Raw genomic sequence first — 13,952 nt, 5'->3', positions numbered from 1 at the left:
CAAGGCTGGATCAGCTCTCTTTACCCTGTAGGAGTTTCTGGCCACGGCCAGAAACAGCCTGATTTCTCTTTTATGACAGAAAGTACATTCTGCTCCAGACAGTTAAAAGGGGAGAAAGGAAAGAATGAAAAGAGCTCCCAGGAGGAGCTTGGTAAACTCATTGTTACAGATTTGGTCAATATTCAGTATATCACAGGGAACACTGAACTCCAAAAGCAGCAGTAATATTAATTTTTGAACTCACCTTCAGCTTCTCTACGTTTTTAGGGATTTCTGCCTATCTGTCCTAAGAACTTTGTTGTGGGCAGAATTAAGCCAAACTTTGTGGGTCTTGGCTTCCCCTAATGAAAGCACAGCCTCTATTACTGTGTTGTACTGTGATAATAGCTCATAAGAGCTTGGGTTTCGATCACTTTAGTATATCTATGGATCTGAAGTAATTGCTAGAAAAATGAGCTTTTTAATGTGATGTTGTAATTTAAAGTGGGTCTCCCATTTTCTCTCAGTCTCTTGGGAAAATAGTGTTAGAGAGTCGAGATACACCGCAGTCTTAAGCAACAAAAAACATGCTTTTTGCATCATGGAACTGACTGTCTAATTTGCTTTACTGTCAAATAAGAAAGGTCATCCCAAAAAATATCTACTTTTCAATAGGAAAAATTATCAAAGTAAAAATTTGATCTCCATGAATGTAACCTTCCACATTTTCCATTGCTTCAAACACATTCTAGAAAAACTTCAAAAAAATGCCCAACCTGAATGTCAATCAGAGTAAAGCTGAGGATTAACAAATATCAGCAGAGGGATATAGTCCCATAACATTTTAACTGGGCCTTTCAAAATGACCCCAGAAAAGGGCATCAACAGCCTTAGGGGCTGTAGACAGAACCTGAAACAAAGTTCACCACAGCTTCCACTGCATTCAAATATTTCCTAGCAATGGAGATATGTGTAAACTGTTTGTAAGTATTGTTTGTCTCATGGAAAGTTGAACTTTCTGACTTTAAAAATCTTGGCAGGTGCTAAGCAATGACCTCACCCTGCATCCGTCTTAGCCTGGTAATATTAATACTCCCCTTCTTTAGGCATGGAAACCAAAATAAAGACAGGCTACGTTTTCCCAGCTCCCAAAGACACTCCAGGGCCCTGAACCAGGCTCTGGCTTGGACTGATTCTTCCCAGAAAACCAAGTTTGAGTCATGAAGTTCCCAGGAGCAGAGGATGCTCTGCTGGGAGCACACCACATCCACCCTGAGGTGCAGGACACCCCCTCCACCAGCTGTGCTCCAAAGAGGGTCTGCTCAGACTGGGAACATGGTGCTCTCAGTGGTGCCACCCACTCACATCCAACCCTGCACCTCAGCTCCCCTTCACAGCCTTCTCTAAAAACAACAGGCAGGAGCATGGCCCAACTCCAGCCAGCCAAGAGGAAACCCAGTCTGCCACGGCCAGAGGGGAGCAGCAGGGTGGGATAACACTGACTGTGCATAGAAACTACGCTTTTTGTGCCAACCACTGCAAAAATCCACCTTATTTAAAAAGCCTGCATCACTTCCACTGGTCATGAGCACCCAGGATCATGCACATACCCAAAGTCCTCTCTGGAAGGCAATATGTGGGCAGTAAATGCATCTGCAGTAGTGTATGCCCAGGTCCCACCTGGGAATGGAGGATGCTTTCCTGTTAAATCCCTTTCCAGGAGGCTGAGAAATGCAGGAAGGAAATCAGAGAGCCCAGGAAGAGCCCAAACACACAGTGGGCCCTCACACTGCAAGGGCAAGCAGCAAAGAGAGAAAAAGGAGAGTACAGACAACTGGGGCTTCAGCCTGTTGAGTCAGCAAGTATTTTTGCAGCATTCTGACCCAAAAACACCCAAACTCCCCATCCATCTGGATCCCCTCAACTTTGGGAGAGCTTAGAGGAGCCAGATCGACTAAGCACTTCAAGTCAAATTCTTCCCATCTGATACAAACAACATTTTTCAGGCCTGGCTGTGGGTCTTTCTTTCACCTTATGTGGGCCTGTGTGGACTAGGAAAAAGCTGCTCCCATTCTTGTATACATCCAGAGTGAGCCTGCTTCCTGCCTCTTGTTTTGAAAGGATATGCCAGCTCCAGGGCTACCATTTTTCTTTTAGAAACCAAAGAGGGGGTGACTGAAACTATCTGGCAGATACCCCGTGAATGTGCTCAGAACAGAAAATGCTGCAAAACTTCTGGTAAGTGCTTTCAAACCAGAAGAAAAGCTCATACATAAACCCCAGAACTGGAGCAGACAGTGCCACCCTGCTCAAATGAAAAGTCCTCTGTGTTTTCTGGTCTAAAGCCTTCCCTGTACACATACCTGCAATATTTGCTAAATAACCCATGCCAGCTTGCTGCAGGGTTGAATCTGAGGCTTAATAAAGCATAACTGTCTGTATAAGACCATCAGAAATGCTCACCAACCATGTGGGAGTGTTATCTGGGCAGGAATGTAGGACTGGAAAGACACATAAGACAGTCAAGTCCCTTTCTACCACAGGCAACTCCACTGTATTATAAGCAGAACAATCCCCACCTGAAACTAGCAGGGTTTTTGCTTTCAATACGTGTTTTCAAAAACTTGCACATTCCTTACTTGATTTGCAAGGCTTTGTGAGGCTGGAAAAGACACAGTGCAAGTCAGTTCTCCAGTCATGGGGGACAGGCAGGGGACACAACACTTCCCCTCATCTCCTGGCTCTTCCCCTTCTGTGCTCACAGATGCAAAGAACACTCCTGAGGTTTAAGGAAGATCTGAGTAAGCCCACACTGCCAAGCAAACCCGGTGAAGGCAGACTAAATTTAAAATCCCAGGCTTTAATTAAACATCATCAAATTTCAAATGAGAAATCATGCTGTTCTGTAATTCCAGGTTACGTTAAATGGCCTGAGACAATCCCAGATTGGAAGCCAGCACTGCACGGTAATTACTCTTCCAGAAATATGGTTTGCCTACCCACCCTATTTAGCTTCAATTCTGCTTTCCAAAGACAGAGAGGCACTTTTCCATGCTGGAAATTTACAGCCTTCTTCCCTTGCAAATATCATTGTTATTTTTCCCCCCTTAGTAATCTTGTCTCTTCCTATGGGGAAGTTTTTCAGCAATATATTCAACTTGAAGTGCTCCAGGGACAGCTTCGTGTTACCCAGACTTTCCCCTACACACTGTGGGGTGGCTGAGGAGTGACCTTACAGCTCAGAGCTTAAAAAACCATCCAAAAAGATACTCATAGTGCAGGAGATAAACACAGCATCCCATCCCAGGCACATCAGAACTAATGGAGTCTGATTCCTCTAAACAAACAGCTCTATGTTTGTGCAAGTGCTTATTAGACTTTAGAGAATCCACAGAAGGGTAAAGCTTGATGAAAGCTCAGCATTTATGCACCATCTCCTTCACCATCAGTACATTATTACCCAGCAGAGAACCCACATGGGGTGAAGCCTTTACTGAGGGCAAGACTCCCTATTGCCTGCTTATGCTCATACTCCAGCTCTGGGATTTTCCCCAGCTGAGGATTTTGGGTCTCCCCTCCCCTCTGCAGATGCTTTGATGCTGAACAAGCCATGAAGCTCACGCAGCCTTCTCTCACCAAGAGAGAGATCTGCTTTCCTCTCTGATAGCTGGATTCCTATCTTTGGGAAGCTTAAAGGAACTTAATATTTTATGACTGTCTCTGTCAAATCAGGCTGAAACCAGCCAACAGGTTCATATGTCACTGTCAGGGTCTTAGACACACAGGGACTGCAGAAAATCCACTCACAGATATTCTCTCTTTTTACATGTGAGACCCGTGGTCATAAAGCAACTTACTGAGTGAAATGCAGCCCCAGGGAGGATTCCCTGTGAATTCAGCAGAGCCAAGATCTCACCCAATAACTAACTCTCTCCCCATTTCATAAGGAATTCACTCTCCTTTCCTGCTCTGCTCCTTTTCCTTTCCGATCTCTGCACTGTCAACAGAGCAACTGCAAATTTTCTCTGGGTAAAACCTCCTCCCATGCTGAGGCAAATAAGGAGTAATTTCACTGAAGTCAGGGGAGCTACCCCAGAGTAAATTTGGCAGTGAGAAGAATCAGTTCCCTTGCCTTGTATTACCGAGAAACATGATAAACAGTATGGGCTTTTCATGCCTTGCCAAGAAGTGCCTGTCCTGGAGTTCACTGCAATGCAAGTGAAACAGACCCCTGAAGAACACAAAAAGTAATGATTGTTTTATCTGGAGCTCCATGAAAGAGGCAATTCTTTGCTTAAGGAGCTACATTAAGCCTGAATCCACTCTTGCTGGTATCACCGTAAAACAGGAGGAAAAAGCTCTGGAAACCAGGGAGTTTGCCTGGGTGCAAAAGTCAGTGTGAGAGAAAACTCAGTGCCCAGGGCCAGCAGGGAAAAAAGGAGGTTAGTCTACTATCTCCACCCACGGGGAAAGACAAGTGCATCTTTGTCTGTGATTAATCATTTTATAAGGCAAAGGATACTGTTGGAGTTTCTGTTTCTGGTTCATGGAGTTGCTGTGGGCTATGATTTTCCCAAGGCCGGAGATCCAGTGGTTGGCATCATCCTCTGAACTCGCAATGAGGTCCAGGTTTTTCCGCTGGTCTTTGAAGATGATGGAAAAGCAGCGATACTCTGGGACATCCTTGGCGTATTTTTCCATACCTTCTGTTTTATGGCCTGACCTCACATCCCGAATATCTTCAATGGAGACTGTGGAAAGAAAGCAGAGCCTGCTGTCAGCAGGGGTTCAGTCAGCCTTATCTCTACTTGGTGAGGGATATTAAGGAATTACTCTTTCTCCTTTTCCTGAAGCCTCTGGAGGGTTCCCTTCCCATTCCTCCCTTCCCCAAACTTTGGTACTAAAGAAAGCTCAAATCAAAATGACCAGAAAGAGCAAGAGATTTTAAAAAGGAAAACTCTTTCCCCATGTTCTTTACTTAACAAAGAAGCAGAATATGCACAATACTGTGATATCCTGCTTGTGAGATACAAATCACTGCCAAGAGTTTGGTTCTAAGTCTTTGGAGCATCCCTGACTTGAGCATCCCTTGACTCATCACCCATAGGAATGGGGAGAGTGGGGATGTGCCTTCCTGTGAACATCACCCCACAGGAAAATTCTGTAATCACAGCATGGTTGGTGTTGGAAGGGACCTTAAAAATCATCTTGTTCCAAGCCCCCTGCCACGGGCAGGGACACCTTCCACTAAACCAGGTTACTCAGAGCCCTGTCCAACTTGGCCTTGGACACTTCCAGGGATGGAGAGTCCACAACCTCTCTGGGCAAAATGAGAGGTGACTTCAGTAAGACGACAGCAGGGACCAAAAGAGTCTTTCTTTAGGTTGCAAAAAAAAAATGAGAAGGTAAAATTTAAAATCCCATCTATTCTTCTCAGACACCCTAGTGCAAATTAGGGAGACAAAGACCAAAGCTTCTGAGCAGTCTGGTGTCACCCATACTCCATCCTTGGCCCTGTCAAGGGCAGACTTAATCCTCCTTGCTGTAAGAAAGGAAAACACTGTTTTCCACATCATCTTTCCCCATTCCCATCTGGGCCACTCAGCTGGTGGAAATGAGCCCTGAAGTTGCACCAAGTTTGCAAAATGCACACACAAGGCAATCCAGAAGGAGCAGTTTACTAAGAGACTATTTTATTCAACAAACGTAAGTAATGCAGACACCCCCACATTGCCCTGAGAGCATTCAGGTGCCCTCAAACTGGGTTATAATCAGGCAAGCTCCTGGCAGCAACCACAGCCTCTTTTTGTTCTTCATGGTCCACTTAATACACACACAAAGCCCTGGCACAGGTTGCCCAGAGAAGCTGTGGATGCCCCATCCCTGGAAATGTTCAAGGCCACATTGGACAGGGCTTGGAGCAACCTGGGATAGTGGAAGGTGTCCCTGCCCACGGCAGGGGGGTGGAACTGGATGGTCTTTAAGGTCCCTTCCCACCCAAACCATTTTAGGATTCTCTGATTCTATGAAAGGGTTGAGAGGAAAGGATAGAAACTTCTTAACCACACCGAAACTTAACGCCGAAGTAGGGATGGCACCTACACACAAAAAATGGCAAAAATGTTTGCAAAGTGCTGGATTTCACAACCAAAAAAATCTCATGGCATTTTCTTTGGTAGGAGGCAGACTAGGTACATTTTCCAAACATCTACCAATACCTGGGCACACCTAGAAACAACAACACACCTGAGAGATATTCAGCCATCTCCTAAAACAAGCTTGCAAAAAAACCAGACACAGTCACGGGAAATGGGAAAAAAAGTGCTTAACTTCTACTCTGCCTCAAATTGTTAAGTACAGTTAAAAATTATTTCCTCTGTCAGAGTTGTGTGAGAACAATTTTATTTGAGCTTATCTTGAAGGAGCTTTGTTGAAAAGCAGTGTGTGCGTGTAAAATATCTCCATGGTTTAGCTGAACAGGAAAAACTTGCCTTTAAACAGCCATTTCACCATTAAAATACCCAGTTCATTTAAATTCAACACTGCAGAAAAACCCAGCTCAGTATCAACACTGCACGTTTTTAGCATGGCTGCCCTGGGATCATCCACAATTCATGAGATGCTCACTAGAGTTTGAAAACTTTTTTTTTCCCCAAAGCAGTGATGATAATGCTCAGCTGCTGGGGAAAAAAAACCCAACCAACCAAACAAACAAAAAAAAAACACCCAAAATTTCAGTCTTCAAAAATCACTGACTTTCCAAAACCAACACTTCACATTCGCTTCAAATCCTCACCAGATGTTGGGGTGGTCAAACATCTGCCACAGCACTTTGCTGGTTTGGTTCCTATGGAAGAACACACCATGAGGAGCTTCCTAGAGCTGGCAAAGCTCCTCCCTGACAATTATGAGCCATTATCTTTGTGTGGTCTTTGATTATCACTTGGTAAAGGGCAACAGTTGAGCAGCTGAGGGGAGGGGAGGAAAAGGTTGGGTTGGGATGGGCTGCTGTGGAATTGTGTTATCTGGCCAATTTACCTTTGAGCAAAAGTTTGAGTACTAAAGCCTGGTGATTCTGCCCTTTAACTGGGACATCGACCAAACGATAGTGGCTGTGCCTCGGGTGGAACTTCACCCTTAACACAAAGCATGCTATCACATTTGGATAGATTCCATTCAGGCAAAAAGTCTAAAGTTTAGTTGGACCCTTTTATAGCCAATAGGGGGGAAAAAAGGAGATTTTGGAACGTAAATGTTCTGTCCTATTTAAACAAAAACTTCAGGGTAAGATAAATTATACCCTTAATCAATGGCTACAGAGGACCCTTGATCAGAAAGGAAGTCCAGGCTGAGCATCCCAGATGCAGAAGTGTCCATAAACAAGTGATTCTCCTCCACTTTGGGTCTTTTCTGCTTATGGCAGTGCAAGTGGAAGGATCATCCTGTTATTCCTCATCACCTGCCAACTGCTCACCACTGCTTGGCTCATAAGAGTTATTGTCCTTCAGAATGGCTAGTTAGTCTGCTTGTGCAATCAATCCCTAAACTTTGGGTTGGCAACAACCTCATGTTTCCAAAACTAGAAAATCTGATGTTAAATATTGGAAATTTAGGAGGGATTCTTTGGAAACCATTACATGGCTTCGTGACTCCACTGGAAAAGAGAGCTGTGTGGGAGGAAAAAAAGATTGAAAACCTGTGTCTGGAAGGGCTGCCTTGATCTCTCTGAGGTGTGTTGAGAAGAGGATGATGGAGATAACAGAGTTCCTCAATGCAGAAAAGGTACAAGGAAGGCTGAAGAGCAGTACTGGTGTGTACTGTAGTCACAAGAGACAAGGGGAGAAACTACCAACACAGGAACTGTTAAAAAAGCAGGGTAGGGGAGGACATTTTTTAAAGCTTTCCATAGCTTGGTTGTGTGGTTTCATCTATCAATAAAAAAGCTGAAGCCAAAGGAGTCAGCCCAAGCCATCTGCAAAAGTTATCTCTTTTCTGGAAAATCTTAACCCAGCAGAGTACTTTATCAGTTGCTCCCAGACAGCCAGTGCACTGCATCAGCAGTCCCAAACTAACTGAGCTATCTGCGAGGAGAAATCAAAAATAACTGGGAGACAGACACGTTTCACAGCAGAGGAACACTCACAGCAAATGCCCATCAATCACGTATCCCTGCAACCTCCCTGTTCCTTCCCCACCACGCCACAGCGGGGAGATAACCACAAGCAGAAGAGAATCTGGAAAGTTTGCATCCACTTCTCCCGAGTGTTTACGTCTGCTGAAGAGGTGGTTTGTATGAAGCCCAAAACATGACGCACAGCCCAAGGAAGCTCGTGTTCTTCCTGGCCTCCAGACACAGAGTCACACAGGTTACGTCCTGGTCAGCCTTCCTGGCTGCTGTGGGTGCAGCCCGGACAGTGCCACAGCTGAAGGCTCCCCACTGACATGGGCACACAGCAGCGTTCTCTGGAGCCAGTGAAATTCCTCCTGTCTGAACTACTCTCAGGGAGATTTTGGGAACTTTCTTTTTAACCCTCCTTTCAATTTTCATCACCAGATCCTGCTCTTGTGCTTCCCCCTTGCTAATTCTCAGCCCAGTGCCCTTCTCCTGTTTCACCCATGGCATCAGCAGGCAGGGATGGGTCAGGCCTGCAGGATCCATGAGGCCAGTTTTGACAGCAAGGATGTTTTCAGGCAACTAAAATGTATCTTTTGGGCATCTCTTTTGATACGGATTCCTCTCTTCATGGCTTTCGGGGAGCTTGCTGTTACACTTGCAACCTAATCTCCTCATGCAGAAGGAACACCTCCCAGAGGAAATCAACCGGATGATCTTTAAGGTTCCTCCCAACCCAAGCCATTCTATGATTCCAGTGTACAAGTGTTGAAGGTCCAGAAGAACAACCCTGACAAGGTTCCTAATGATGAGAGAAATTGTCTGAGAGATGAGCCCTGGCCACTGGCCTCTCAATCTCTTCTCCCATCATTGTTCCACAAGTGAAATGTCCAGACTGTGCTGGGAGCGTGGACAGTAAACTCTTTGGTAATCCTAAAGAATACAGGGAAAGGAGAAACAGAGGCAGAGAGCAATCCCTTTTTTTTTCCTCCTTTTTGACAGGCAGCCCTTTGAGAGGAGATATTTTGTCAGGAATCTTTTTCAAGAGAGAGAATAAGAAAGTGAACTCACATCTGCAAGCATGTGAAGGACAAGGACCAACAGGTGCTCCTCTTTTCTTGTGCCTTTGCTGATAAAGAGGGAGAGGAGGGTCACTGTGCAGACACTTGGGAGGCACTGCCAAAACATCTGTTTCACTGGGGGAGGGGGGCAGCTTTTCACTCTGGGGGAAATACTCCTCAAATCCTTTCCTTATCCTGCCCCCCTGTCATTAGTAAGTGATCCCTGCAATGTGCCGTTCAGTCACATCGAATTACTCCATCCCACTCTAATTGTCCCCGTAAGTCACTTCTGTTTACTGTCAGGAAACGCAGATGAGAAACGTGCCCAGCCGTTAACAGCTTGCAGAGCATCCTGCGTGTCTGCGGAGAGCTCAGGCCCTCACCAGCTGCACCGCGGCCAGGAGGGCTCAGCATCTTGTCAGGAACAGATGAGAGCTGCTGCCTGCCCCCGGGACTGCCCCACAGAGACACGGCATGGATTTCACAACACGCTGAGCACACGGGGCGAACCGGCACCGCGTGCTGCTCCTCGCTTTGGTTTCACCCCAGGAAGAGCCGCTCGGTGGATTTCGGTTTCCCCCCAGGGGGCTGATGCTAATGGCCAAACGCAGTTGGGATCAGGACCTTTGTAATCAGCGGGAGCTGGAGCACTGTCAGCTCTCCGGACTGGGAATACCACAGGCTATCCGTCACCCTCACCCCTGAGGGACGCTTCATTGTCATGATTCACGGATGGGTTTAGCATGAGCCCCACTGTGCTGTGCCTTCTTAGCCCTGACCACATTGCTCTTTCATTTCCCTGTGTGTGAATTACCGCAGGTGCCAGCTGCTGATTCCTCATCCATTCTCATCTCTGCCCCCCCTGCACTGACATGCTCAGCAGGTTGTTCTAACTGGAGATCAGCTGCACAGCAGTCTGCCCTCATTGCTGGCGCGTGTCACCCGCTGACAACCAGTGATATAATGCACATGCAAGTTTACAGGTTGTCTGGAAATTCCTTTTAATATAAGGTCTTTACCCAGCCTTTCTGCCTACCCATCACAGCTTGGGGTGCTGATGTAAATAGAGAGGTCTCTATTTACATTCCTTTCACACATCCCAACCAGGGCCCTGCAAACTATTTCGGCGACTAGTTCCTGCTTCTCCTGCCACCACAGCGCCGCTAAATTTGGATCTGAGGCTCTCAACACTTCTGTCTTTGCATTTAACATATGCTGTGGAGAATAAGGTCGATATTTGTCAGCGCGCTGCCTGTGATGAAAACTGTCCCGGCGACGCAGGCGGTGGCCTGATTCAAAACTCAATCGAAGAAACAGGCAGCCCTGCATTTGAAATGACGTGTTTTATGGGTCGAGTGATTTTGATAAAAACTGATGAGACCCACAGACAGACGGTTTTGTTTTCGCAGCTGACGGCCGCCTTGCATAACACATTCACATCAGCAAATATTTTTCCAGGGATAAATACATGTCTGACCACGGAGCAATGACTCCTAAAGAAAACTGCAGAAGGAAGCTGTAGGTGCAGCCAACTACCTGCTGTGTGCATACAGGTTGCTGGGAGTTTCTGTTGACTTTAGACACTTATCAGGAACAATTTAAAGCTTTCACTTCTTGACTCGAGCAAGCACAGAGAAATATCACATCCTTCTTGTTTTTCTGCAAGCAGGTTCAGGGCATTAATTCAATGGAGGCAAGCATTTACTCTTCAAAAAAAAGTGGTATGTTATATTCATTGCACGGCATTTTAAGGGCACTCCTAAATGTCACAGCAAGTCACAAATGAAGGAAAAAGTTTTCTGCTGAAAAATATCCTATAGTTGGGCCAGAAGTCAGAAGAACTGGAACAAATTTTGTGCATTTTTAATAGTGAGATAACTAATTACTACATCAAAATATCAATTTCATGACTTTAAATAATAATACGATCACCACTTGTAACACTCAGTAGTGCAATGAATATAGTCCACCTCTGTAAATTGCTCCCAAAGCAGATTATTTTAACCAAAATACAGGGGAAAAAAATTCCAACAATAGCAGTTTTTACGTAAATCTTTTGGCCAGAAATGGAAATATTTCAGCTAAAACTCCTGAAGTTCTTTCTTGACTTCACTGCTCTGACTCAAGGACACACCCCCAGTGAGTCATCCCTGGTTCAGTGAGCAAAGCTCCTTCAGGGCTGCCATGGGAAACGTCACCTCCCTGAGCCTCCAGCAGAGACAGAGTGCAGGAGGTACCAAAGCACCGTCTCTGGGGCCCCACTGTAGCACCCCTAAACCTAAATGACTCATTCAATCTTCTCCTTCTGGCTTTGAATATTCTGTTCCTCCACCAAACGCTCGAAAGGATGTTTCACTGGAAAGTTTTCAGCCATCCCTGCAAATCCCCGAGTTCAGAGAGTTTTTAAAGGGATTGAGTCTGGCTTAAGTGAGCTCACACAAGGGATTACAGCTGGTTTAAGAAAATACTTTCAAAAATCAATTTCACTGAAAGCAGCAAATGCCTTTTTGCTCTTTTTATTTCACATAGATGAGATCTGATATTTGACAACAGCTAAACTAGACAGTGCTACTGACAGGCTGCTGCTCCTGCCATCCAGGCCCTCTGCCTCCTTTGACTCTCCTCCCTTGCACCACAGTGATGCTCAGGAGTGAACTGGCTCAGAATGAACTGTTTTCCAGCTCCCTTGCACAAATCTTTTCTTTGCCCCAAAACTGTTAATCGTGCAACCTGAACTCTGTTTTCTCAGCCCAGGGAGAAAGCTGTGTAAAAGCCTCATGGGCCAAAGAAGCATCCACCCTGTCCATGGCCCTACACAACATTTCAGGTAACACAGCAGGGTGTTTATGGATCTGATATGTAGCTCAGACACAGGATGGAGCAAGCTATGCTGAAAAATGGTGCTTTTGTGCTGCTCTTCATGCCCAGCATTCCTATGTCTCTGCTGGAGGCAACCAGAGAGTACACACAGGGCAGAAGACACTTGTTGGAAAACTGACTTAAGATGCTTCAAGGGCTTTTGGAAAAAAAACCTGTTCCCTTGGACTTAAATGGAACATACTGAAAAATTATGGATAGTAAGGAAAAAATGGATCATGTTCTACCTGCATAGAAACCGTTTTGGAAACACAGCCTATCCCCCCCAAAAAGCCCTGTGGGCATTACAGCTATGAAGACAGCATCCAATCTAAATTCCTAGTTGTTTAAAATAAAGACAACAGAGGAAGGTACTGGTTGTACCCTGTGTATCTGAGCCGGGCAACATGTGTGCCTGTGACAACCCTGATATGTTGGGCTTTTTGAACTTCAAGCATCTGAGATTCTCCTGCCTGACCTTGGCAGTCCCCAGTGTTATCTACTAGGCTCCACCACACAATGGTTTACAAATAACTTTTCCACATGGTCATAAGAGCAGCAATAGGAATAACAGGAAATTATCCAAACAAAAACATGACCCTCACCCTGCCCAGACTGCTCCTCTGAGGTGCATCCATCTGCTCACTGCCAGCAATGCTGCAGATAAGATTAGACCCGCTGCTCAAACCTCCCGGTTTCCATTCTGCTCACTCTTTTTCCATCCTAAAAAGGGAGATAATCTGCAGGTTTAGGAAGGCTTTGAACTGGAGAGCAAAGTAGCTGTCTGTCAACAAGGAAGGGTGACCCTCTGGAAAGACTCGCACTGAAGTCCCTGATTTTGGGCCTCAAATCATGACCCTGCACTCCTCCTCTGATGTGACCACCTTCACACACCAGATCAAATGAGAAGGCAGCCGTGGTGGTAGAGCCTGCCAAAGGACACAACAAAAGCCGGGATAATCCTCCCTATGCCTGAACCTAGAGCAGCCTGGTGAAGTTAAAAGCTCAAGAAGGAAACTCAAACCCAGCGATCATTCTGAAAGCTGAGAGTGGAAGGTTTCAGAGGATCAGTAAATGAGAAAAGCAAGAAAAAGTGTGACCAGCAGGTTGAGGGAAGTGGTTGTGCCCCTCTACTCTGCTCTCGTGATACCCCACCTGGAGTACTGCACCTCTGGGGCCTCCAACATCAGAAGGATGTGGACCTGTTGGAGTGAGTCCAGAGGAAGCCATGAAGATGTTCAGAGGGCTGGAGCACCTCTGCTGCAGAGACAGGCTGAGAGAGACAGGGTTGTTCAGCCTGGAGAAGGGTAGCCTCCAGGGAGACCTTAGAGTCTCCTTCCCCTTCCAATACCAGCAGGGGCTACAGGAGAGCTGGAGAGGGACTTTGGACAAGGGCAAGTAGTGATAGAACAAAAGGGAATGGCTTTGAACTGAAGAAGGGCAGGTTTGGATTAACTATAAGGAAGAAATTCTTTCCTGTGCGGGTGGTGAGGGACTGGAACAGGTTGCCCAGAGAAACTCTGGCTGCCCCATCCCTGGAGCTGTTCAAGGCCAGGTTGGACGGGGCTTTGAGCAACCTGGTGTAGTGAAGAGCATTTCTCTGGAAAGGTGTGGATGCATGGAGTGTCAAGGAGCCTGCACGTGTCTGTGAGCCATCAGGTAGTATCCCTCCCCCTTCACGTTGCAGTGAGGACACTCCCAGGGCACAGCAGGTTCTCCTTCCCACAGTGGCACTGCCTCTGTCTCCAGCAGTGTGGCAACACTGGTTGTGCTCAGTTTCCAAAGTGTATCTTGAGTGCTGTAAATCCACACCCACGCAGACACACTCTCAAAGCCTGGGCCCAATGCCCAGCTCAAAAGATTTGAGCTCACTCTTATTGCAGCTCAGTAAATAAAGTCACAATTGTACCTGCTCTCCATGTCACTGCCTCAGCCATGGAGGC

The 13,952-nt window shown here is 46.1% G+C and overlaps 1 protein-coding gene across 2 annotated transcripts in view; it reads right to left on the bottom strand.

The window, feature by feature from the left end:
* PLCD1 (phospholipase C delta 1) overlaps nt 1-13,952 on the bottom strand; it is a 52,866-nt gene that overhangs the window by 23,624 nt on the left and 15,290 nt on the right. For both annotated transcript variants that reach the window (XM_064639197.1, XM_064639190.1), the window contains exon 3: nt 4,502-4,730. In XM_064639197.1, coding sequence (XP_064495267.1) covers nt 4,502-4,730 — 229 coding nt within the window. The remainder of the gene's footprint in view (nt 1-4,501; nt 4,731-13,952) is intronic.

Source organism: Pseudopipra pipra, chromosome 1 (assembly GCF_036250125.1).
Source record: "Pseudopipra pipra isolate bDixPip1 chromosome 1, bDixPip1.hap1, whole genome shotgun sequence".
NCBI lineage: Eukaryota > Metazoa > Chordata > Aves > Passeriformes > Pipridae > Pseudopipra > Pseudopipra pipra.
Note: the sequence above shows the minus strand (reverse complement) of the source record. Positions and strands in the feature narration are given on the sequence as shown.